Below are 25,184 nucleotides of genomic sequence, written 5' to 3'. Positions count from 1 at the left end.
ATTTACCTTAATAATTATAGGGATTTCTCATCAACTGCAGTGAGTATTATCTGTGATGTGAACAGGGGCTCTTCTTATGGCAATATGGCAACAAGGAATGACCACAAAGGAAACTAAGATCTTAACACAAGCCATGGTAGCATCTGGAGAGACATTGCAATGGCCAAGCACTTGGCAACAGGTTGTGGTGGACAAGCATTCAACAGGTGGTGTCGGAGACAAAGTTAGTCTCCCATTGGTCCCAGCACTTGTGGCTTGTGGTTGCAAGGTGAGTACTTCATAAAACTGGACAATGAATATCAAAACTCATGTTGTGATTGGACAAAAATTGCTGCTGCAGTTAAGCTGTTGTTCCTTCATTCAAAAAGCATTCACTACACTAGATGTAGTGCTTGTTTGATGCTGGTTTTCAAAGAAACATAATTTTAGTAAGCTACTATTTTGTTAAGCAATGATTTTGTACATCCAAATAGAGAGAATATCATTTCATAATTTGCACGTTTATCATCATTTTAACCTACGGTTAATTTTGCATATATGAAAAGGTAAAGTTTATTTGTTTAAAACTCATGAAAGAACTTTGTATAATTTTCACCTGGGAAACGATTTTATGGCACAAAACAGATTAAGTTACTGAGAGTTAAGTTAAAGCTTTACTTCCTGAAATAAACAGATTAACTTACATGTTATGTTAAAAATTCCCTTCCTGAAATAAAAGGTGAATAAAGAAAATTAATGTAATTTTTTGCTTTCTCTACTTTTTATGTACACTGTAATTTACAATTCATTTTTGTTGGCCAAGAGGGCCTCGCACACAGTCACAGTTGGGAGGGCGGGAGACCACAAACAATAACAATACATTTCTGTGTAGAGGGATACAGATCCAGAGATATTTATGCACAGACTAACAGAAAGGAATACAGCCAGCAGGATAAGAGCAGTGCTCCTGTCAAAGTACCTATGTGGACCAGCGAGTCTGGGATATCCTGAGAAAGGCTGATTTCACAAATGTCACACAATTAAAGCATCAAATAATCACTCACATAAATTGAAATAGCATCATGATGTGCCGGGATGTGCAGTGAGGGTTGTATGGGACATGATTCCGGTGCTTTTGCCACTCAGTTTGAAGTCATATAATTACATATAATTACATACATGTATATATATATATATATATATATATATATATATATATATATATATATATATATATATATATATATAGTTAATTAGGTCTTCAAGTTGTACAGACCCTCTCCAGACTTGTTTTTACCCACCACAACATATCTCACCTGTGAATGGAGGGAATAACCAATCAGCCCTTACCTAATCAATTAAACCCAGGTGGCTAGGATTATATAAATAAATCGACTCCTGCCATGCTTTTGAAGCCAAAGAAGTTGCATAAAGCAATCAAGAAAGCCTGCCAAGGTAAGTCCTTTGCTGTTTCAAACCCTTCCAGAGTTCCTACACAGCTGTAAAGATATTGGGGGTGTGTAGCATTGGGATTCTCATGTGTGTACTGCTTGTGAATGTCTTTACAGCTGTGGAGGAACGCTGCGAAGGGTTTGAAACCACAAAAGGGCTTCCCTTGTTAGCCTTTCTTGGTTGCTTTATGCAACTTCTTCAGCTAGAAGAGTATATATATATATATATATATATATATATATATATATATATATATATATATATATATATATATATATATATATATATATATATATTGTTGCGGATTCGCGCCCGCCGGCGTGCGGACGGCCACGTAACTCGAATCGTGGCACGTCGCCCACCGGACGGACAATCCAGTCGTGACCCTCTCGGACTAACGCCGGGAACCAGTCACGGGTGGACCTTTCGGTCTCACCGCGATCGTGCCAATCGGCCCCCGCGTGGGATAGGGTTGCTCGCCAAATTCGACCTACCTAAGTACCCACACGGAGGGTAGACCGGGCGATCGCACCTCGCCGCAGGTCGACTTCGGACACGGGCCACTTTAAGCGACCCGTTCCGTACTATCGGGATAACCGAGCGGTGTTATTCGTCGGCCTCGACGGTTCGATTAATTATCGGGCGTTTTAGCCCACGACCAACCCTTTACGTGAAGCAAGATGGAGATTCAATAGAGGAAAGGACGAAGCGAAGCGGGAAAACAGTTCAACAATAAGCACATTTATTTCGCGATGAACGGAAAGCACACATATACAATTCCACCAAAAGCACATGTAAAAGAAGAAGACAATGCAATATTACACAAAAAGCAAATGCAACAATGCAGATCTATCCGACTACCGGGCACACGGCAACACTTATACAATTTTACTTCACAGACGGCGCCGACAACACATATTCCCAAAGCAAAAGAAAAGAGAACCACCCTCCAGGATGAGGGGGTAGGCGGGCCTGGGGCCGAGACCGTGTCGGGCCTACTCGTCTGATGATGAGACGTGAAGTGGCGGTGGTGCCTCAACTCCGCGGGCCTCGCGGACAGTGTCTGGTAGGGGGTGGGAAGGGGGCCCCCTTTGTCGCACTATCTCAGTGCGGGGGGAAACAGGAGGGGGTTGCTGATGCTCGGGGGAAGGAGGATATCACCCTGTCTCGGGTCCCGCGGCGAGCGTCTCCTCCTCCACCTCGGTCGCGTTGCTGGCCTCTCCCTGTGCAGCTCCCGGCACCGACGTGAACACCCCCTCGTCCGCCTTCGCCGCCGTCACCTCTCCACAGCTCCGTCCTCTTCACTCTGACTAGTACCACTTCTTTCCAGCTCCACCGACGACTCTCTTGAACTCCGCACACTCCACTCAACTGAACTCTTAACTGCCTTGACTGACGAACGCAGCCGTTTATATAAGCCCCGTGGCTTCGCTCTTTCACCCTTGACCCTCTGCCTCCGACCCTTCACCTCTCTTGCTGGCTCCCCATTGGCCCGAGGAAAAGTGGGCGTGAATGCTTTTTGATCCATGAATTTGCATATAGCGACCGCCCTCCAACGCCCTGGAGGCGGGGCCAAATCGCCCCTCGCTCACCGATTGGACGGAACAAAAGTGGGCGTGAGTCGTTTTTGATCCGTTTTCTGCGGAAAGTCCATGATGTTTTTGAACACGCTGCTCGGTGCGCGCCCTACACGAGTCCAGCATCGGTGCCCACAAGTGGCGCGAGATGGTGTGGATGCGATGGTGGCGAGTTGTGACGGTAAAGGTCGTGGCGGTTGTGGTGAAGCGGCGTTGTGGTTGGTGGTTGTTGTTGTGAAGCGGCGTTGTGGTTGTAATAATGGCGGCTGGTCCAAAATAAAGATAGTAAAAGAAAAACGGCTATCCTGAAGAGTCGCAGCCCGCATGAATGACATTTATTCCCTCTAGACAACGGGTTTGGGCCTAACTACACATATACTTACAGAGATATCTCACCTAAGGGACCTGAATGGTGGTTTGTGAATTTCGTCAACCACAACAATATATATATGTCAAGGGGTGGCACAACCTGCTGCAAAGGTTAATAAATAGACGTAATTGTATTCCCAACTTATCTTGTTTTAGGACAGTCCCACAAAGAACGTGCCCCTTGCAAGACTCTTTCTTGGCATATCAACGAATCCAGGTCCAGGATAGACACATTCCTGCAGCATTTTCTCATATGCACACGACTTCCAGCAGCTCCTCTTTCACTCTTCCCTTACTTGTATGTGCATTAGGCACAATTTTAGTTTCCTATTCCTGTATTAACAGCATAGATCTGCACCTTTGTTTAATATCAACAGTTGTTGAATGTTATTCTTGCTCTATATTTCAATGGTTCTCTGTTAAACAAATATATGTGATGTTGGCAACATGCCTCTGATACACCATGGTGATGACACAGGTACCAATGATCAGTGGACGAGGCCTGTCACACACTGGAGGCACTCTGGACAAGCTGGAAGCAATCCCTGGCTTCAGAACAGACTTAAACAGGGAGCAAGTGAGCATGGTCTGAATGTAAAGCTAAAGTGGGTGATTTGCCCTTCGATGTGAGATCTTATTGGTGTTAAAAAAGTGGAAAAAATATGAATGTTGATTATAAAAATATCAAAGGCTTGTATGCAGAGTTGTAATTTCAGTTCTTTTGCTCGGACAGATTCTTCATATTTTAAATTATGTCGGCGGATGCATAATGGGTCAGACAACCCAACTGGTGCCAGCTGACCGTATCACGTACGCCATCCGCAATGTCACATCCACTGTAGATAGTATTCCGCTCATTACAGGTCAGAGCTTTTTATTCATTTTTCTTTTCCATTTGTGTGCCATTAACTTAGTATCCACATCTCTTAACCGACCCCATTTAATGTCCAGGCAGTGAGTTATATATCAGGGTCGACAACAACTTCTACTTCTTTAACGGCCTTCATTATTCCAGGCTTTTTTTGGGGGGGGGGGGTCAGTCTTGGGAGAAGTTTGGCTCAAATCTTTTCTTTCCCTTCGACGTGTGGCAGGACTATGAGAGCTCCGTGTGTTTGAATTGTTGCTGTTGTTGTTGTGGTTCCTGTTTGGGGTCAATTTTTGAAATGTGTTCCGATTGGTCAGGCAGCTGCTGGACTCCACCCACATTTGTCACTTGACTCCAACCATGGTACACAATCAAAATGATATGGCTGATCTCTGCTGATTATACACTGCCCATGTTGGTTGCTTCAGATTTCCATTGGCTTTGTTTGGCTCGAGTGTATGTCCAAATGTTATGGAGCATTGCACAGGGGTGAGGTGGGGTGAGGTGAGGTGGGGTGAGGTGGGGTGAGGTGAGGTGGGGTGAGGTGGGGTGAGGTGGGGTGGGGTGAGGTGGGGTGAGGTGGGGTGAGGTGGGGTGGGGTGGGGTGAGGGGTGAGGTGGGGTGGGGTGGGGTGAGGGGTGGGGTGAGGGGTGGGGTGAGGGGTGGGGTGGGGTGGGGTGAGGGGTGGGGTGAGGGGTGAGGTGGGGTGGGGTGAGGGGTGAGGTGGGGTGAGGTGGGGTGAGGGGTGAGGTGGGGTGGGGTGAGGGGTGAGGTGGGGTGGGGTGAGGAGTGAGGTGGGGTGGGGTGAGGGGTGAGGTGGGGTGGGGTGAGGTGGGGTGGGGTGGGGTGGGGTGGGGGGCGAGGAGTGTTTCCAGTGGTGTTACGTAACGCCATTACAAGGTAACACAAGGATATTAGATGCAGGTGGAGGTCATTCAGCCCATCATGCCTGTGCCACGTCAACCACCACACTAATTTATCAACACGATATCAAAATAAAAAAAAATGCAAAATGTTTGTTTTGTAAATTAATTGTGTTTTTTTTTGAGGTTTTTTTTATTCCCCCCAGGGGAGGGTGTATGGGCTTGGTTAAAAACACACATAATGAACCACACAACCCCCCTTCACAAGACCCCACCAACAGTACTCCGTACACATGCATACAATCGCCCATCAATGCTCAAACGACCGAAAAGTCCTGCCAACCCCATACCCCTCTATCTCCAGAACTTCCAGGTCCCTATCTAATTATACTTTAAAGTATAAAATATCTACTGTTTTTGCTGCTCCTACCTTTCCAGGGAGACCATTCCATGCATTACCTACTCTCTGAATAAAAGTCCCCCATGTTACTATGGTCTAAACTCTCCTCTTCTTCACTCTCAGGCTACAGCCTCTGGTCCTATCACTGTCTACTTTGCTGAATAATTATTCTGCACTTATTTTATCAATACCTTTCATGATGTTAAATATCTCAATCATATCTCCTCGTAACCACCTCCTTTCTAGTGAATAAAGCCCTGTCTCCTTCAGCCGCTCCTCATAGCTGTGTCCAGCTAGGCCCAGAATCAATCTAGTAGCCCTGCACTGAACCCTCTCGATAGCATCTATGTCCTTCTGGAACTGCGGTGACCAGAACTGCACACAATATTCTCAATGTGGCCCTCACTAAAGTCGTGTACAAAGTTAACACCACCTCTTTTGATTTATAAATTATCCCACTCCAAATACAACCGATAACCTGATTTGCTTTCCCTATAGCTACCTGGCACCATGCTGCCTGCTTACCTCCCATATCTATTACCATCCCCAGATCAATCTCCTGTGTGACACGCTCCAAAATTACCCCTTGCATCCTGTAATCTCTATTTTCATTGTTCTTTCCCATCTCCAACACCTTACACTTGCTCAGGTTAAATTACATCTGCCAATCTTTTGCCCAATCTATACAAGTATCAATACTTTCCTGTATCTGATCACCACCCCCTCTGCTATCCACCTCACCTCCAAGCTTTGTGTCATCTGCAAATTTGAAAAGCTTACTCTTTACCCCATTATCCAAATCATTGATGTAAATAATGATTAGTAATAGTCCGAGTACTGATCCCTGAGGTACCCCGCTACTTACATCCTCCCAGCAAGACATCCTCCCACACACAGCCACTCTTTACTTCCTATCACTAAGCCAGTTTGCAATCCAATTATCGACCTGACCAGCCACTCCACAAGCCCTCACTTTGGCTAATAACCTCTGATGTGGTACCTTATCAAATGCCTTCTTAAAGTCCAGAAATACGATGTCCACTGACATTTCCTCATCCACCCAATCAGACACTGCTTCATAGAACTCTAAAAGATTTGTTGAACAGGAACTACCTTTGGTAAACCCATGCTGACTACCTTTAATTCGTTTCTATTTATTTAAATGGTTCCTCATCTGGTCCTTAATTAATGTCTCCAACACCTTCCCCACAACTGATATGAAGTCAAACCAACAGGTCAAGAGTTCCCTAATTTTTCTCTGGTTCCTTTCTTAAATAGTGGTGTTACATTTGCTACTCTCTAATCCTCGGGTACCTGTCCCGACTCCAGTGAACTCTTGAAAATATCTGTTATATCTCACTTACCTGCTCAACCACTTCCCTCAACACTCTCGGTTGGATATTATCTGGACCCAGAGCCTTATCTTCTCTTCGATTACCTATCTGTTCCTTTACTTCCTCCACTCCAACCTGGATCTTCTGTAAAAGCCCTTCCTCACCTCCTCGAAAAATACTCTCAGCTATTGGCAATTCTCCTGACCGTTCTTGTGTAAAAGTTGAAAAAAAATACCTGTTTAATAAGCCTACCATCTCACTCTCATCACTTACCACTCTCCTGATGTTATTCCTCAATGGGCCCACACTGGTCCTAACCTGTTCTTTTCCTCTGATATACTTAAAGAAAGCCTTGCTATTATGTTTAATATTCTTAGTCATGTCCTTCTCATACTCTCTTTTTGCTTGTCGAGTTATTTTCTTCACTTGCCTCTGTTTACTCCGACAGTGATATAAATCTAACTCCAGTTCTGTGATTTTAAACCTAATAAATACCTTTTTTCTCTCCTTAATAGCGTTCCTTATCTCACTGCTCAACCACCCTGGCCTCTTTCCACTTCTAGTTTTACACCTCATTGGAATGTACTTCCTCTGCACTCCACACACTTAGTCCTTGAAGGTTTCCCATTTTTCTGACGCTGATTGTCCTGTTGTTAGAGTCTCCCAATCTACATCACCCAATTCTCTCCTCATACCCTCAAATAAAAGTTTGCCTTCCTGAAATCTAATAGCCTTACTCTACTATCCTGAACTTCAACCCTGAAAAGAGTCTTTGCACACACAATTTTATGGTCACTTGCTCCTAAATGCTCCATATTGGATCCACCTCCTCATCCTCTACCATATTGGGATCGTTACTTAAAAGGAAGAAACAAAGTCATGAGCCATTGACAATTTTGTTTACCTCTATATTAGAGTCAGGTTTTGCATTCACATCTTCCATTATAAAAATGATGTGAAACAAATTGGGGAAAATTGGATCAGGAAGAAACAGAACAATAGGCAAAGCAGAAAGACAAGGGGGAAACACCAACAGCAGGGCTGAGGGACAAAATAGACAAAGACAAACAAACAAGGGATGCGGGTAAGAATGAGGGGTAGAGGAGAATGATGGGGTTGGACAAGATGGATACAGAAGCAAACTTTCAGGAAGGAAAAACTGGAAAAAAATTTTTGGGGGGGAGACTTTTTGGGGGTTTACCAGGGGTAGAAAAGGTCATAGTTTTGGATGATCATGTATCTGAGATGGGGGATGATCTGAGAAGGTGGTGAAGAGTTGTCTATAAGATCCTCGAGGGAAGAATGAGATTGAAGGGGATATGAAAGTTGGGTCAACAGGTGGGAAAAAGCAGCAACAAATGAGTGGAGGTGAGCAGTCATTCTGGATTTTGAGAGTTTCTCCAGAAGGGGCTTGCAGGTGGGCCACATGCACCCTGCAGAAATCTGGGGGAGTAAGGGGGACAAAGCATGGAGAAGGGCAGAGCACAGAGAGGTCCAGAAAGGAGGCGATAGAACACAGAGACCACCGACCTGTCTACGATGGCAAAGCGATAGACCCACTGGTTCAGCTTCATCATGGAAGATGCCAATTATTTTGAAGGCCTTGGTTTTCACGGCTTCAAACTGAGCAAGGTGAGTGTCCTTCTGCCCCTCAATCTCACTCTCACTTCTATTCTGCTCTTGGTGTTTCCCCCTTTCCATTTTGTTCCCTTTCATTCCACTCCAGCTCTTCCATGAGCCTCGATCATGTATATATATATATATATATATATATATATATATATATATATATATATATACATATATATACATACATATATATACATATATATATATATATATATATATATATATATATATATATATATATATATATATATATATATCAACTCGACATGACTCTTCTTCGCTTTGCAGATCAGATGAGCTCAAACATATTCAAGACAATAAGTTAGTAGAAGAGTCAAGCTAGTATTTACTCGACTTCGAATGATTCAGAAACCTGTTTATTCAACTTCAGTAATTTACATAAGTTCCTCGGACGACTGTTATTACCAAAAAAATATTGCCAATTTAAAGACCGATCATGATGAATAGGTCCAGTTTTTGAAGCTGCACCGATGATTACCCTCGCCGAAGGAGAGGATATTGCATTTGGGTCCGTTTGGTACTTGGCGAAAAAAAAAAAAATTTTCGCCAAGTATGTTGGGCTGTAGCATTTGTTTGTCTGTTTGTTGGGTCGCCGAAATAGGTGACCCTTATTGTCAGTAATTCTGTCTGTTTGTTTGCATGTTTGTTTGGATGTTTGTTCGTTTGTCATCAGCATAATTGGTAGTAAACGTGGGCGGATTTTGACCAAACTCGGTGGTAGGTACATCTTATAACCCAGTGCTTTGGAAATTGTGATGGTTGCTAGGGACGCTTTGGTTCCCTAGCAACAACCGAAAAAAACCTTCAAAATCGGTACCGTTCATGCGAAATCAATTCCGATAGCCATTATCCCACGTAGGGTTATGAAATTTGGCACGAATGGTCGACTGGTGATGCTCTATCAAATATATTCCAGTTTTTGTGATATATGGAATACTTTACCCGCAGCGTCCCCGACAATTAGGGTATGCGTGAAAATTGGTGAAAATTGAAGGCCCCTTAGCGACCAGGTGAGTACATCGATATGAATGAAACTTTGCAGGTTCATGGTACTCAATGAGTACTACAACTCTGCCTCAGGACATGTTGACCGATTTCGCTTAGGTCAGGGGTCAAAGGTCAATTAGTGGTGCAAAAATCGATAATATGCGAGAGCTGGAGGTGCCTTCGCGCCAAATGCTACTCCTTCTAGGGTTATGGTCGGATGGTCATGAAAATTCACACTAATCGTCTGGAATAAATTGTGCACAAACGATCGAGCCGGATTTTCGATTTATATCTTTGTTCACCCACAGCACCCCCTCGAACTTTGGGGATTTCTGATATCAAACCGCATTTTCGGTACTTTTCATTCAAATTAATACCGAGTAGTTATCAGTAGATGGAACTCGATGAGATTTGGTATGCATAATCTTAAGGTGATTCTCTATCCGCTATATGACATCAATTTTTTTTCTATATCTTATAGTTTCCAAATGGTGACCCTCTCAATTTGGGTGTCCGAGGGCCATTGAGCATTCCCGCTGAAAATTCAAAGTACACTAGCTCCAAGATGGTTGAACTGAATCGAATGAATCTTTACATGCTTATAGACCGTAATGAGTACTACAACGTTGCTCATTTGTATAATGACCTATCTCGAGTAGGTCAGAGGTCAAAGGTCAATAAGTGCATTTTTCAGGCGAAATTACCATTCAAGGCACCCTTGCTCCTACACGGATTAACCGATACGAATGAAAGTTCATAGGTACATAGTACTCAATGAGTACTACAACTTTGCTTCAGGATATATTGACCTATCTCGGCTAAGTCAGAGGTCAAAGGTCAATGAGTGCATTGTTCAGGCAAAATGACCAATCAAAGCCCCCTTTGCTCATACACGCGTTAACCGATTTGATTGCAATTTCGTAAGTACTTAGTACTAGATTAACTCAGATCAGGGGTCAAAGGTCATCGGATGCTCGGCGACCCATGTCCGCCTACCGGCTTGTCTGTCTGTTACTTGGTGAAAATAATTTTTGCCAAGTACGTTGTCTGTCCGTCTGTTTGTCTATCACACAATTTTTGGACACAGTTTTCAAGCAATCGTTCTAAAATTTTTTTGCCTGTAATTGACCAGCCAAGGACAGCAATGCTTAATTTTGATGAAGATCCAAATCCGGACCCGGATCCGGATCGGAGAATATTTTAAGTGATTGTTCATCATTGAGAGATAGGGTCAAAAACGATATTTAGCACAATATCTCAAAAAATTACGGATGGATTCAAAACGAAACTTGGTGGAGAATTTGAGTTTGTGACAAAAACGAATTGATTCAATTTTGGTGAAGATCCGAATCTGGATCCAGATACAATAATTATTTAATTTTAAAGTGATTCTTCACCATTGAGAGATGCGGCCACAAACGACATTGCATGATACCTCAAAAAGTTGAGGACCGATTCTGGTGAAACTTGGTGGACATGGTGGGTGTGTGACAAGGACTAATTGATACGATTCGGGTGAAGATCCGAATCCGGATCTGGATTGGAGAATTTTTAAAGTGATTTTTCACCATTGAGAGGTGGGGCTAAAAATGATGTATTGCATGATATCTCGAAAAGTTGTGGACGACTTATGACAAAACGAGGTGGATGAGTTGGTTAGGTGACAATAACAAGCCAATTCGATTTTGTTTAAGGTCTAGATTCAGATCTGGCTTATCAGTGGGATACAAAACGTAAACTGTTCAGCCTGGTGGAGGTATGTGCTCTCAGGAGTGCATCAAAATTGTGTGTGTAGTTTCGGAGAAGAAAGCAAATACATATTTTGGGGAGGGGGAGGGGGGCAACCCCCCATAGACCACCTTTGGGCCCGGTTTTTAATGGTGTGAACAAACATTGGTAAATCACGGGCGATGAAGGATGTGGTCAAGTTTCATCAAAATCGTGTGTGTAGTTTCAGAGAAGAAGCTGCAAGTATTTGTGGAGGACAGACGGACGGACGATGCACCATCCCATAAGCTACCTGGAACTACGTTCCAGGTGAGATAAAAACCCACCTTTGATGGAACAGGGTCTATATTTGGCTAGTAGAGTGAATTTGAGTGTTCTGGGAAATTTGGTTCTTTGTCAAACAGATCAGCATGGTGGAGCACCAGGACAAGTGAGACCACGGAGCAAGTGATCCAGATCTAACTCTCATTCTCCCTTGACTCCTACCCCAGCCTATCACCCAACACTTTGGCGAGGTCACCAAAGTGATGTGCAGGCATGACTACTACAAACCACATTACTCAGCTAATGTAATGACACATGTGCAGAGATGGGGCTCAAGAGGTGACTTGGAAATGTCATTTCTCAAATGACCAATGAAACTGAAAAGTGCTTTTGTACTTCAACATTCAGTTACCGCATGCCTCATTGTCTAGAGTTTCCCGATTTAGCACATTGCCACGACTTTGATCCAATCATTAGTCACTCCGCCAAAAGCAGTTATGGCTTTGCCCTCAGACTGTATTTGCCTGCCTTCCACGAGTCTCGTGCTGTGACTACGCTTGGACTCACTGTTTTGCTTACCAGGTAGTTTGCACATAAATTAGTCGTATGGAGAAGCAAAAACACAAGTTTAAAGGCTTTAAAGCTCCAGAAGGAATTTGCTGCAATTGCTACCGTTAAAGCCAGGGAACACAATCCGCAGCATCACCAAAGACATCAGAACTAGAACTGTGAAAATAAGATGCAAACTCAGTTGAGGACTTCATCGTTTAGTTAACCTGCAGTTAAGGTGACTCCAGCTTCATTGCTGGTAAACTTGTCTTTTTCATTTGGTATTTTATCGTGCTCTAAAACGTGTGTTTTAGATGTGTTAAATAGCTGATAGTCCTGTATTCCTTTAATTATTTTGATTAAAGCACACAGTATCTGCGTGCTGTGACCTATAGGGGCCAATTCTATCCACCAGTGTGCGTGGTGACAGTTGAGATAGCCCGTAATCGGAATGAGTGAACCTTTCCCAGTCTGTAGTCTGCTCCCCAGTGTTGTATGTACAAGTCGTTTTTATATGAGTTTCCTTATAAATAACTTGAATGCAGGATGCCATTAGGCCTGTAAAAGCCTGCGCTACTATTGGCGCCCTATGGCTGCTTGTTCGTGCTCTATGGCCTTTTTAAGTGCTGAACATCAAGCAAGAAAGCAGCACGTAACATTTTTTTTATTAAAGACTTTGGTCTGAGTTGGCCGAGGTTCGAATTTAATTAATTTTTTTTTTGAATTAGCCTAGTGTGTTATAACGATATTTGATGAAACTCCAACTTTGCCTTTTGTACAGCTTCCATTTTGTCGAAGAAGCTTTCAGAAGGACTATCAGCATTGGTTCTGGATGTGAAATACGGAAAAGCTGCATTTTGTAAGACACTGAAAATTGCTCAAGAACTTGCAGAGATGATGGTAAGAACCTGATGCACCGGTTGGTCAATCCAGTTAATCAGACTGTAGATAGATCACACATCTCACCTGTACGGTTTCAGGTGAGGACCGGGGCCCATTTGGGACTTAAAATTGTCGCTGTGCTCAGTCAAATGGATCATCCCATTGGCCTCTGCATTGGAAATGCATTGGAGGTCATGGAGACATTGGAATGCTTGCATGGAGAAGGTCCAGAAGACCTCAATGACCTCGTTGTTACCTTAGGTAAGGAGTATACAGAGCGGATAAGAGAACTACCCCCCTCCCCTACCCCCTTTTACATCCCCCATAATACATGTTATTTTAAAAATATGAAAATTTGTTCATTTCGATGACACAATGTGACCTGATTTTGTTCTTCTCACCTGATGTTCAGGGATATTTCACAACTCACCTGAATCCTACCCTTTACTACCAGATGTAGTCAACTCTCAGGACCTGGACATCACAGGTTCTATCACATAATATTAGGAGTCGCATGGTCTTCTGCTATCTCTCAACTATTGTCACGACTCTCCCCCTCCTCAATCCTATAATGGGTCAAACACCCGTAGGTTAACGCAGTTCAAGATGACCACTACCCTCCACATAATTGTCCTTTTATGTCATTGGACTTATGTGCGGACAACACTCCATCTCTGCTTATTATACGACTAGCTTTCGGTTTTAGATTTGTACCTTATAAGTCTTCAGCAATTTTCTTAGTGTAATATTGCTACTCAAAACACAGAAGTAAAATGAAGGCCTTGTCCTATGAAACATCTAGGTAACATACAGATGGAATGTACATGCCTTCTTCTTCTTCTTGCATATGGCAGCTTGGCTGCTGGGTAGCTATCATTTTGTTGGGGTACAACTATGCCACTGATGCTGCGCCCCAATACCAGTACACTGGAACTCATTTCACCTCCCTCAGAAGGATTACAGGCTGAGTCAACTCCATCTGGTGATGGTTAATTCAGTGGCCAACAGAGCTTGAACTCAGGAGCCTAAGATCCCAAGACAACCACCCTAACCACTAAGCCAACACCGGGCTATATAAGCATCTTGAAAAGCATAATGACAACTATTTAATGTAGAGGCTCCAATAATGGCTGCAACACTGAACTTGCTTTAACGTAATTGTGACATTGTGCTGTGTTGGGAACATAATGATGGTCATTCATCAATTTTAGGTGGACTTCTCCTGCACAATGTCGGCAAGGCTGGCTCAGCCAAAGAAGGCAGCGAAATTATCCAGAAGAGCTTGAAGAATGGTTCGGCCCTCGCATGCTTCGAGGCCATGTTAGAGGCCCAGGGTGTGATGCCCGACGTGGCCCATCGTCTTTGCCAACAGAAAGACTTTCCTGGTACCCTGGGACAGGCTCCTGCCCACACAGACATTCTGGCTGATGCTGCAGGTATGTGGTAATAAACCAAAATCGCACTTGGGTAGATTTTTTTTTGGTGATTTTCATTGTTGATATTATTATTATTGTCAATTGGTCTTGTCAAAGTAAACTTTTTATCACAATAATATAAATAATCTATAAAGTAAATAAAATTGTGACGGCTTTGTATGGCCTCCTATTCCGTTCGCTGGTGTTTGTTCGCTCATATTTGCAGCATCACTGACTTCCTTCTCCTTCATCTTCGTTTGTATGCAGCACAAGGCTGCGGGGTAGCATCATTGGCTTAGGGCGTGGCTGTGCCACTGATGCAATGCCCTCTGCCGGTTATGGGAGGAATTTGTAATTTGTTCAGGGTGCCGGCGATAGCTTGCGTACTCTTCGCGAAGGACACCGTGGGTTCTTAAACATCCATCAACTGATGCTGGCAGAAGGGATGCCTGTTTAACGTCCATCCGAGGGACGGCACACATATTGATGCATCACCCTGTCTGTGAAACACCGGGATGACAGTTTATAGTGCTGGGTCGGGATTCAAACCCGGGCTAGACACCTTAGAAGCGAGTGTGCGTACCTCCAGGCCATCCCACTGACTTCCTTCAAACTCACTCTTTGCATTGGACTGTTGCCCACCTTTCCACTCTTGCTTTGTAATCGTTTCAAAGCAAAGATTCAACACAACCGCAGGTGAACACCACCATATTATTACGCCACACAAGGCCTCACGGGAAGTCGATTGGTTGTCACCTCTGCGACCGAAGGTGGACAGAGGTTGTTTTCACCCCTGTCTCTGTCTATGAGAAGGACATCTCAAAAGGTTATGGACTGATTCAAACGAAACTTGGTGGACAAGTTGGGTGTGTGACAAGGACGAATCGATTCGATTTTGGTGAAGAACCAGATTCGGGTCCGGATACAAGAATTTATATTAATTTTTAGTCATTTTTCATCATTGAGAGAGAGAGGGTCAAAATCGATATACAACATAGCAGGATATTTCAAAAAGTTGTAGATGGATTATGATGTCTGCCTGGTGTTGGCTTCATGGTTAGGGTGGTGGGCTTGGGATCCTTGGGTCCTGAGTTTAAATCTGCTGAGCCATTGAATTAATGCCAGGTGGGGTTGACTCAGCCTGTCATCCTTCAGAGGTTGTCAAAATGAGTACCAGCTTGCTAGGATGATTGAGCCATTCGAGTATCCTGCGTCGGAGTGGCGACCTGTCCAGGATTGTGCCCAATAGCCCAGGAGACTGCTTTGGCAGCACAAACGTTCTGTACAGAGTACGATCCCAATGGATTGATGGAGGGAGATTATGTCAAAACTTGGTGGATGAGTTGGATGGGTGACAAGAATAAGCCGATTAGATTTTGGTGTGTGACAAGGCCGAATAGGCCGGATCTGGATCTGGACCGTCAGTGGAATATAAAACTTAAACTGTTCAGCCTGGTGGAGGTATGTGCTCCACCGAGTGGCACTTCTAGTTAGCTACTGAATTTCCATTCAGAATTAGAGGAATCGAGTTTTTGTTGACTTTTTTTTTTTGTCTGACACTACATACACTTGTCGTATTACACTATTTTACGTCAGTTTACCTTTATCAATTGACGTTGGAAATTTTCCAGAAACACTAGTTTATAGGTTAATCACATGTGTAAGCCTACCTGGTGCCAAACTAAAGCTGATTACCGGTATGTGTACATTTATTGTTCTATTTGCTTAATATCCATTCCCCTTACTTTCATTCACAGGCTACACTTGGGGTAGTAGTGGGGAAACTTAGCTAAATATAGCATAACAATTGTGCATTTTGTGAGGAAAGCACCAAATTTGGCACACTAGTAGCCTATCATATTATGAACAGATTTGGATATTGGGCCATCTCAAAATTTTTGATGACAGTGGAAAATGGCTGCCACAGCCATGAGCGGCTGAATTTGAGATGGCCCAATATCCAAATCTGTTCATAATATGTTAGGCTACTAGTGTGCCAAATTTGGTGCTTTCCTCACAAAATGCACAATTGTTATGCTAATTTGTCCCACTATAGTATTATTGCAGGAAAATAATATTTGAGGGGTCGTTCATTACCTTACTTGTTATTTAAAAAACAATTTTTTATTTTTAGTTTTTAAGTATGAAATTCAATGTTGTGTCTCAAACCTCGCTATCTTTCCTAATCCATTGAGATATTGCCAATTTAGCTGCTGCATCGATAGTGACTGTGGCTTTCCTCCATATGCCGTACAATGTCTGCTGCATGGAAAGTCCTGTGTTTCCCTGGTTGGCATATTCACATGACTTTGCTCTGATTACTCAATTCCAAATATTCTTTCAGCTTTGCAATTTGGCTGTATCGCCCTCTTTTGAAATCATTTTGACTTGCCTCATGGCTTTCACCACTTGCATTTGCAGTACAGAACTGCATTTGTGTTGGCGATGTACTTTTTTCTGACTGTATGATTCATCTGAGCTGTTCATCATATCCACATGCTTTTTTTATTTCGTGTGTCCTCACTGCCTTGTGGTTCAAGTGTCAAAATAAATTGCATCTTTTCTCGTTAACATAGTGGACCCCATTCAGTTTGGCCATGTGTTTAGGTGGTGACATTGTCCGCTTATGTTGTGCCATTGCTTTTGTTGAGGATATTGTTTCCATTAATTAAAGCATTGTAAGTTTGCGTCATCAATCATTCTCGAAAATAATAAAAATAACGCGGGTTACGTGCACGAAGCAAGAGCATACCTACTGCTTATAATTCAAAACACCTCCCTACACTGGAAAACGTGGGGACAGGAGCACTGTAATGTAAATGATGGAGACTTGTAATACCTTCCCCCACCTGGAGGCGGCACTACACGATACACATTTACATAGAAAATTTGTGACCCCACCCTCAAACACCCCCTAAAACCACCAGCAAAGATAAATACACCCCGATACATTAATTGTGGTCATGCTGATCCTATATAGCTCGTTTGGATGTAATCAGCCCAGAACTGTCGGAGGAGTAGCACAACAAACAAACACACGCACAAACCACACGAATCATCCTGACGAATCATCGTCAGGATTAAATGTTCACCTAAACTTGGCTCTTTCGAATTTTAGACATCTTTTCTTTACAAGGCTTCACTACTTTCCCGATAAATAGAAAAACCTTGAGTGTTTTTTTTTCTTTTGATCTGCTAGATAGAGTCAAGATATATGTGTACACCAAAAGATTTTCGATGAACACTGTTAGTTTGTGGATTGCTTTATGATATTTGCTGTATGGTGTCTAAATTTGCAAACAGAACTTTTATACTCACCAGAATGGTGAAGTGAGTTGACAGTTCCGTTCTGGATGAATAGCCAAGTGTATACAATATTGCGGTGAATGAAAGTATCTGGCCGGTATGTCGTGCATATTGTCGTGAGCGTTGCAGCAAATGCGTGTTCGGTAGGCTTCGTGCAAGACATCGATGCAGTGGCCCTCGCTCATCTCCTGCTCAAAATGGGAGCAGGCCGGACAGATATCGGAGCCGTGATTGATCACAAAGTCGGGGTTCAAATTCTCGTCCCAGTAGGACAGCCAATAAACAAGGGTATGTTACCTCATTGTTGCTTCTACAACACCATCTTTAAATCTTGATTTTTAAAAAAAATTTTAAGCTCTTTCTTTAAAAATAAATTGTGATAATTTTTTCTTCCTTTACCTGCTTACAACAGCATTAAAATAATTTAGAAACATGAGGCGTTCAAAAAGTTGTACGAACAAGATTCATTGCAAAAGGTCCAAGACACACCAAAGTACAATGAGGCTCATACAGTGTGTATTAAATATAAAAATACATTTGTATGTTTTCTTGAATACTATACAGTATACACTTACAGAATGAAGAATAAACAAACGTTGGTGTTTCTTGAAAAGCCTGGTGTTGGCTTAGTGGCTAGGGTGGCTGACTTGGGATCTGAGAGTCCTGAGTTTGAGCCCTGTCTGCTGCCGAAGTGACACTTGGTGAGGTTGACTCAGCCTGTCATCCTTCTGAGGTCAGCGAAATGGGTACCAGTGTACTGGTAATAGGGGCACTGCATCAGTGACGCAGCTGCATCCCTTAGCAATGATGCAACCAACAGCCACAAAGTTGCACACAAGAGTGTGTGTGGTTCTTGGATAATTGTGAGATCTCATTTGTATAACTTTTTGAACATCCTCGTAGGTTTGCAGTTTGATGTGCTTGCCAAACCCATGCTGATATTATACACTTTCGTAAAGTAATAGGAATCGGTTTTGTGCCAAGAAAACGGTCAAAGTCAATGACCATTTAAAAACAACAGATGATATTTTAACTTTTTCTTGCAAAAAAGGTTTAACTTGTTCTGCTCTGGCTGTTGATGCTTCCATCAGATAATTGTCTCATAATGCTGCTTTCTTGGGTTCAAATCCCATGTTTACTTTCACCCCAAAGGCTTTGCGGGACTATTAATGTGTATGTTTGTGTACACATCTTCATATAGAATTTTGCTTAAAAATTTTTCTCTGCAACCACTTCTCTGATTTATGTAAAACTTTAAACATAGGAGGGAATCTCCACGGAGAATATTTTGTTGATAACTCTGCCATCATACGTCACATGGTGTGGCAGCCATGTTGGAGTAAAGGAAAACATTTGGACATCATCTTCTCTGAAACCGCTCAACGAAATAACTGAAACTTGGCATATGTCTTCAACTCCCCAAGGGTATATAGGGTTATAATGATGATGTCATCGGTGAAGTGGTATTCCAGCTATAATCGGTTGAATTTTAAATCCTTATCCTTTAAAAAATCTGAAACTTCATCTGCCTGACCTATGACATGTATGACATCTGTCTAATGTAAGTGGATAATTAAATTTATGATGTCATAAACAATGCCAAGAAACAAATAGCCACTGGCCAACCTATTTCATTGGCAACTAGAAAGCATCTAAAAATGCTTAAAAAAAAATTGGTACATTTTATTCATTGTGTTCTCCACAATCTCATAATAAAGGTTTGTTGAAGCTTAATTCTGAAGATGACAAAAGCTTAATTGGTAAAAATGCTATGGCCTGGACATACACACTGCATCTCAATGGTAAACAAGGATTTTGATTAAAACATGTATGGCTGCTATACCACTTCACCAATGACATCATGTTTACAATTATTTATTCTCCATTGGGAGTAGAATGAGATAAGCCAAGTTTCAATTTTTTCCGATCAGCGGTTTCAGAGATATAATGGTTTAATCTTTGCGTTAATCCAAGATGGCTGCAATACCACATGGCCAATGATGTCACAATTTTAATTCAATATTCTCTATGGGGGGTCGCTCCTTCCCTGAAAATTTTGTGTCAATTGGATAAGTGGTTGCTGAGGAAAACAAAATGTTTTAGAAAAAGGAGGAAAAAATTTTTTAAATAATTAAAATAATAATAATAAAAAGGCCAAAAAAGGGTCGAAGAATAATAATAATAATTATTATTATTATTTTAATAAAGATAAGTTTGTCCATATTCTCATCATAAAGCTTTCTTGAAAATTTGATAAAAGCACAAATGGTAAAAAAAAGTTATGGCCCGGACAGACACACACACACACACACACAAGACAGACACACAGAAGTGATTGCAAAACCCCATCTTCTGCTGCATGGGGAGACAAGCTAACTAGAGGGATCAAAGAACACGTTACCCCACACAGTGTTCAGGTTTATACTTGGATTTGAAATACAATAATGATTTTAAAGATAGTCAAAACAAAGTCCGCAAGTTTAGCGCTATGGAAGCAGTCTTATACATAACCCTTATATACCACCTTATTTAACATGTCCAAGTATGTTCAACAAAGGGTTTTGAAAGTGCCATAAAGGCGATTGTATTCCACAGCGTTCTACAAGGATACACAAGGAAATTAGATTCAGGAGGAGGCCATTCGGCCTATCATGCCTGTGCCACATCAACACCAGACCAATTTTATCCATTAAAACGATGCAATTTCATTGGGAGAATGAGGGGAGGAATGTTGAAGTATTTAATTCAATTTAAATAAAATAAAGGGTGTAAAAGTCGTATAAATAAATAAATTTTGGAATTTACCACCGATGGTGCAATGTCGATAACACCACCCCATCTAACACGTTACATTAGTTATTTGTGTCCTTTATGACATCCTTTTAAAACAGTAAGGTTCCTGTTTCGAATGATTTTCAATTTTGTTGGAGAGTCAGACAGAGCAAAAATATGATCTCACTCCTCTCTGCAGATGTGCGAGATTTCATGTGGGAATAAATGTGGGACAAATTCAGTGCCAAAGTACTGTTAAATGGCAAACTTGTCTTCTGATTCATGTTCAAAATATAACATTCAATTTAATATTTAGTTGTTCCTCGACCATAAACTGCTGTTTGTGAACAGATGGCCATGAACCAATTTCTTAACCACACCTTTCACTTTGCGTGTATGAGGGAAACATAGGACCACCTGTCCTGACGCTCACCTGGATCAACAGCAAGTCACTCAAGCCTCCCCCCCCCCGCCCCCCTCCCCGCGCAGACCTCTTTAGATCCTGCATTTTTGATGCTGAATAAATTTCGGTACATCACGGGTGATGAAAGTTGTTGTCAAGTTTGATTGAAATTGTATATGCAGTTTGGAGAAGAGAGCAAATACCAATTTTGGGGGGTCAAAAACCCTGCCCTAGTCCCACTTAATAAGCACATATTTTGATGTGGTCAATTAACTTTGGTACATTATGGGTGGTGAAGATTGTAGTCAAGTTTCATCTAAATTGTTTGTGTAGTTTCCAAGAAGAGAGCAAATACCTATTTTGTGGGGTTAACCACTGACCCACCACCCCGTGGACTCCCTTGATAAGTGAAGATTCAGATTTTTATGCAGACGATAAACTTTGGTATATTACGGGTGATGAAGGTTTTAGTCCAGTTTCATCGAAATTGTGTGTATAGTTTCTGAGAAGAGAGCAAATACCTATTTTGGGGGTGGGGTCAACCTTCTCCTCCTCCCCCAATCGACCTCCTTAATGAGCGCAGATTTTGATGCGGTCGATACACTTTGGTACATCATGGGTGAAAAATGTTATCGTCAAGTTTCATCAAAATCATGTATGTAGTTTCAGAGAAGAGAGCAAATACCTATTTTGGGGTTCAACTCCCCTCCCCCGTATACCGTCGTGGAAGTACTCAATGTTCACCCAGGGTCGGCACATCAAAGGAGAATCTTTATTTATGTATGTGGAGGAAGAACACAGAATTGAAATCAATAAACTTCACTAACAGGAGTTCAAAAGTAATCCCTCTTATGCAGGAGCAAGGATGGGTGGAGGGAATAGATGGGTGAAACACAGGATAGAAGAAAACAATTTCCACAGCTTGAACTTTCCCATAGATATTGAATTAAATAAAGCTGAATGTGGCTAGTCCCCATAGAAGAAGAGAAAGGGTTCCCATAGAACGGGTTGGGAGGAAAATATATCGGGTGGTCAGGCAAGCGAGACCTGGAGCTGACCTAAGGCCAAAAAAAAAAGTTGCATTGGCGTAACCCGCCCGACCCTAAAAATTCCGCCGACCCTACGTTTTTTTTTTTGTTTTTTTGCTATTGAAAAATTTTGCCGACCCTATTTTATTGCTATTTTTGTTGTTTTGCTATCGTTTTCAAGTATCTTGTTGATTGCGATCGCGATCGCAAAAACCCGGAAGTGTTTCGGACAGAACCCGCCGACAAAAAGGGTGGTACTCGAGCCGGGGGAGATTTTGGGAGGGATTTATTAGGAAAAAAAAAAAAAAAAAGATCCCGACCGACCTACCCTATTTTTCAGTGACCCGTTACGCCAATGCAACATTTTTTTTTTTGGCCTAAGGTCAATCAATCAGAATAGAGCACAAACAACTCTCAAGGTTTGAGAAAGGAGTACCAAAGTTGAGTACATACAACTGCCGAGAAAGTACAAAGGGAATTGGCAACTCTGTTATCACTTTGGCATGTTTCCCAGACAGTCTCAGTCTTGCTAGCATAAACAATCATTTGTGCAGGCTAACTGCACACACATGAGCCACTAGGCATTGCAGATTGAAAGAAGTAAAATTAATTTGTGTTATATCAGGTCACAAATGACATGTTATATTATATATTGATATGCTTAATCGAAATAATTAAGGTTGAATGAAGCTCATCCAGCATCTCCAAGTCAGAGGGTTAAATTACTTTCACAGATACATGTTAAATCAACAGCAAGCACATGAATTAATAAGCACAGGAATATAATAAGACATGGGTGATTACATTTCCTTTGGATTCTCTTTTAGCTATTATATGAGTTCTCTTAATACGAGTTATAGCAATACGAGTTCAATTAATATTCAGCGGATAATGAGATTACAGTTCTTATTAATGCCTATATTCAATCAGACTGATTACAAAATTACTAAAAGAGAAAATCCACCTCTACAACCCCTTAATGAGTGCAGATTTTGATGTGGGCGATACACCTTCATTGGGCAACAGATATGAAGCTTGAGGCCAAGTTTCATCAAAATTATTTGTTTGGTTCAAACAATAATGACTGAAGTGTTCATGGACTGACTCACTGATTGACTGACTAACTCACCTACGGACACTCCTCGATCGCAAAAGCTCCCCAGAACTACATTCAGGTGAGCTAATAATACTTGCATTGATCTCTATTGAACACGGTAAGGAGCTTGAACATGTTACAGTGGTGAGAAAAAGTTTGTGAACCCATTAAGAATTTTCTGTATTTCTGCAAAAATTTGATTGAAAATGTGATCAGATCTTCATCGAAGTCCTAATAATCGATTTTTTTTTTTTTAAAAGAACCTGATTAAACAAATATCACACAAAAAAAATTTACTTTTTAATTTATTTATTGAGCAAAATGATCCAACATTCAATTTCTTTGTCAGAAAAAGTAGGTGAACCTCTTGATTAATCAACTCAATTCAGGGGGTAATTACAGTCAAGTGTTTCAATCAATTGGATGACGGTTTGTAGAAGCGTGTCATGCCCCGATCAGAAGAGATTTCTGAGGACCTCAGAAAAAGTCATCAACAACTTTTTTTTTGTTGTTATCATGAAGACAATAAAGGTTTGCACTTTTTGCTTCAACAGGTCAGCCATGGATTCGTGTGTTTCACAGCCAAGCCAAACTCACAGATGAACAGATGTCAGCCACTCATGCTTCTGTGACTATTGCTTCATCAAAGGTCCAAACATCCAAACGCATTACTCACATTATTCGTCCAGAAGACCTGAACCTCGATGAAGCTTAGAAACACTTGATTGCCTTCATGTAGTAACATGAACAACACTCTACCTTTGCTTGTTTTGATATGTATTTCCATGTAGCAAATTTTTTGGAGATAATCGATCAAAAGGTAATTTCAATTTTGTGTACAACACAAACAATGAAGGTTTTGCTCAACCTTTTGGATTTTTTTTAACCCACAGGTACAAGTGTTTTTTCTGAGCAAATGCAAACTAAATTAAGTTTCAGATATGAGTACAGTTGTACAGTTGTCCTCTTCCTTCCTTTATAACAACAAATTTAACATAATTTTTTTTATGCTTTTGCATTTTTCACCCAGTATAGTAATGTTTTATCTTACAATAATAAAGACCTACTGCAGTTTACACTTATTGAATATATCTTTACATCCTAAATTAGGAATAAAACTAACTCCGATATGCTATTCTCGAAGGCACATCCAGTGCTGCCAAAGCAACTTCACGGGAAGGATTACATTGGGTGGTTTGCCATTGCATTCCCAGTGAGAGGGCAGGAACTTGCTAATTTGGCCACAATGATGGTGATAGCTCACCTACTCTTTGTGAAGGACACGATGGGATCTTTAACGTCCACCAAACAATGAAATTAGGAAGAGATTTTTTTTTTCTTTCTTTGTGAATTAGCAAGGAATTATTTTTTGAGATTAATTGATGAAAATGAGAAAAACTTTCATGTAAATCTTGGAAGAGATCAAAACTTATAAATGATGATCAAAAATTTAGTTTTTTTTTTCATGGCACATATACATTTTCCTCTCAATAGTGTATCTGAAAGTTCATTAATAATGTTCAATAAAACTTACCTTGCCATCATAATTTCATGTTGCCTCTTGATATTTTTTTCAAGTGATAAACGATTGAAAGATACATCATCACACCACATCGTTTGTACTAGATTAAACAGAGTAACAGGCACAAATTGAAGACGCAGAGACCAGTACTATTTAAATTTCTAATTTCCTGGACAATGGCTCAGAATTTGACTTATATTGTAAGAAATCATAATGGGACTGCTGCTCTTGATTATGTGATTTGTAGCTCAAAGGAGTGACTTGGTAATTATAGTGTAGTAATATGTATTATAAAAAGCTAAAATGAGGTGCGTTTCAAAAGGAAGTCTGTAAAAGTCTTGGCCGAGCCAATAGTCACAGAGCCAATATTGATGTCTTAGGTAGGTTATCGTTCATCAATATTCATGTCTTGGGTAGGTTATCATTTGTCAATGTTTATGTCTTGAGTAGGTTACCATTAGTCAATATTCATGTCTTGATTAGGTTATCATTCATCAATATTCATGTCTTGGGGAGGTTATTGTTCGTAAATGTTCAAATCTTTGGTAGGTTATTGTTAGTAAATTTCCAAGTCTTGGATAGGTTATTGTAAATTAATGTTCAAGTCTTAGAGGTTATCATTATTCAATTTTAAAGTCTTGGGTATGTTATCGTTAGTTAATATTTGTCTTGGATAGGTTATCGTAAGTTGATAATCAAATTTTGGATAGGTTATCATTGTTAAATTTTTAAGTTTTGGGTAG

General features: G+C 41.3%; 1 protein-coding gene across 1 annotated transcript in view; it reads left to right on the top strand.

The window, feature by feature from the left end:
- The window catches only part of TYMP (thymidine phosphorylase), a 69,410-nt gene extending 44,944 nt beyond the window's left edge, over window positions 1-24,466 (top strand). Inside the window, exons 5-12 of the mRNA XM_085871039.1 lie at window positions 66-268; window positions 3,856-3,954; window positions 4,111-4,240; window positions 12,799-12,917; window positions 12,998-13,160; window positions 14,111-14,335; window positions 17,768-17,908; window positions 23,474-24,466. Coding sequence (XP_085727165.1) covers window positions 66-268; window positions 3,856-3,954; window positions 4,111-4,240; window positions 12,799-12,917; window positions 12,998-13,160; window positions 14,111-14,335; window positions 17,768-17,908; window positions 23,474-23,634 — 1,241 coding nt within the window. The 3' untranslated portion in view covers window positions 23,635-24,466. The remainder of the gene's footprint in view (window positions 1-65; window positions 269-3,855; window positions 3,955-4,110; window positions 4,241-12,798; window positions 12,918-12,997; window positions 13,161-14,110; window positions 14,336-17,767; window positions 17,909-23,473) is intronic.
- Window positions 24,467-25,184: the final 718 nt, after the last annotated feature.

This window comes from Eptatretus burgeri, chromosome 2 (genome assembly GCF_056783735.1).
Source record: "Eptatretus burgeri isolate ZD-2024b chromosome 2, Ebu_testis_v1, whole genome shotgun sequence".
In the NCBI taxonomy this organism is placed as follows: domain Eukaryota; kingdom Metazoa; phylum Chordata; class Myxini; order Myxiniformes; family Myxinidae; genus Eptatretus; species Eptatretus burgeri.
The sequence above is the reverse complement of the archived record's forward strand: the minus strand, read 5'-3'. Positions and strand labels throughout refer to the sequence as shown.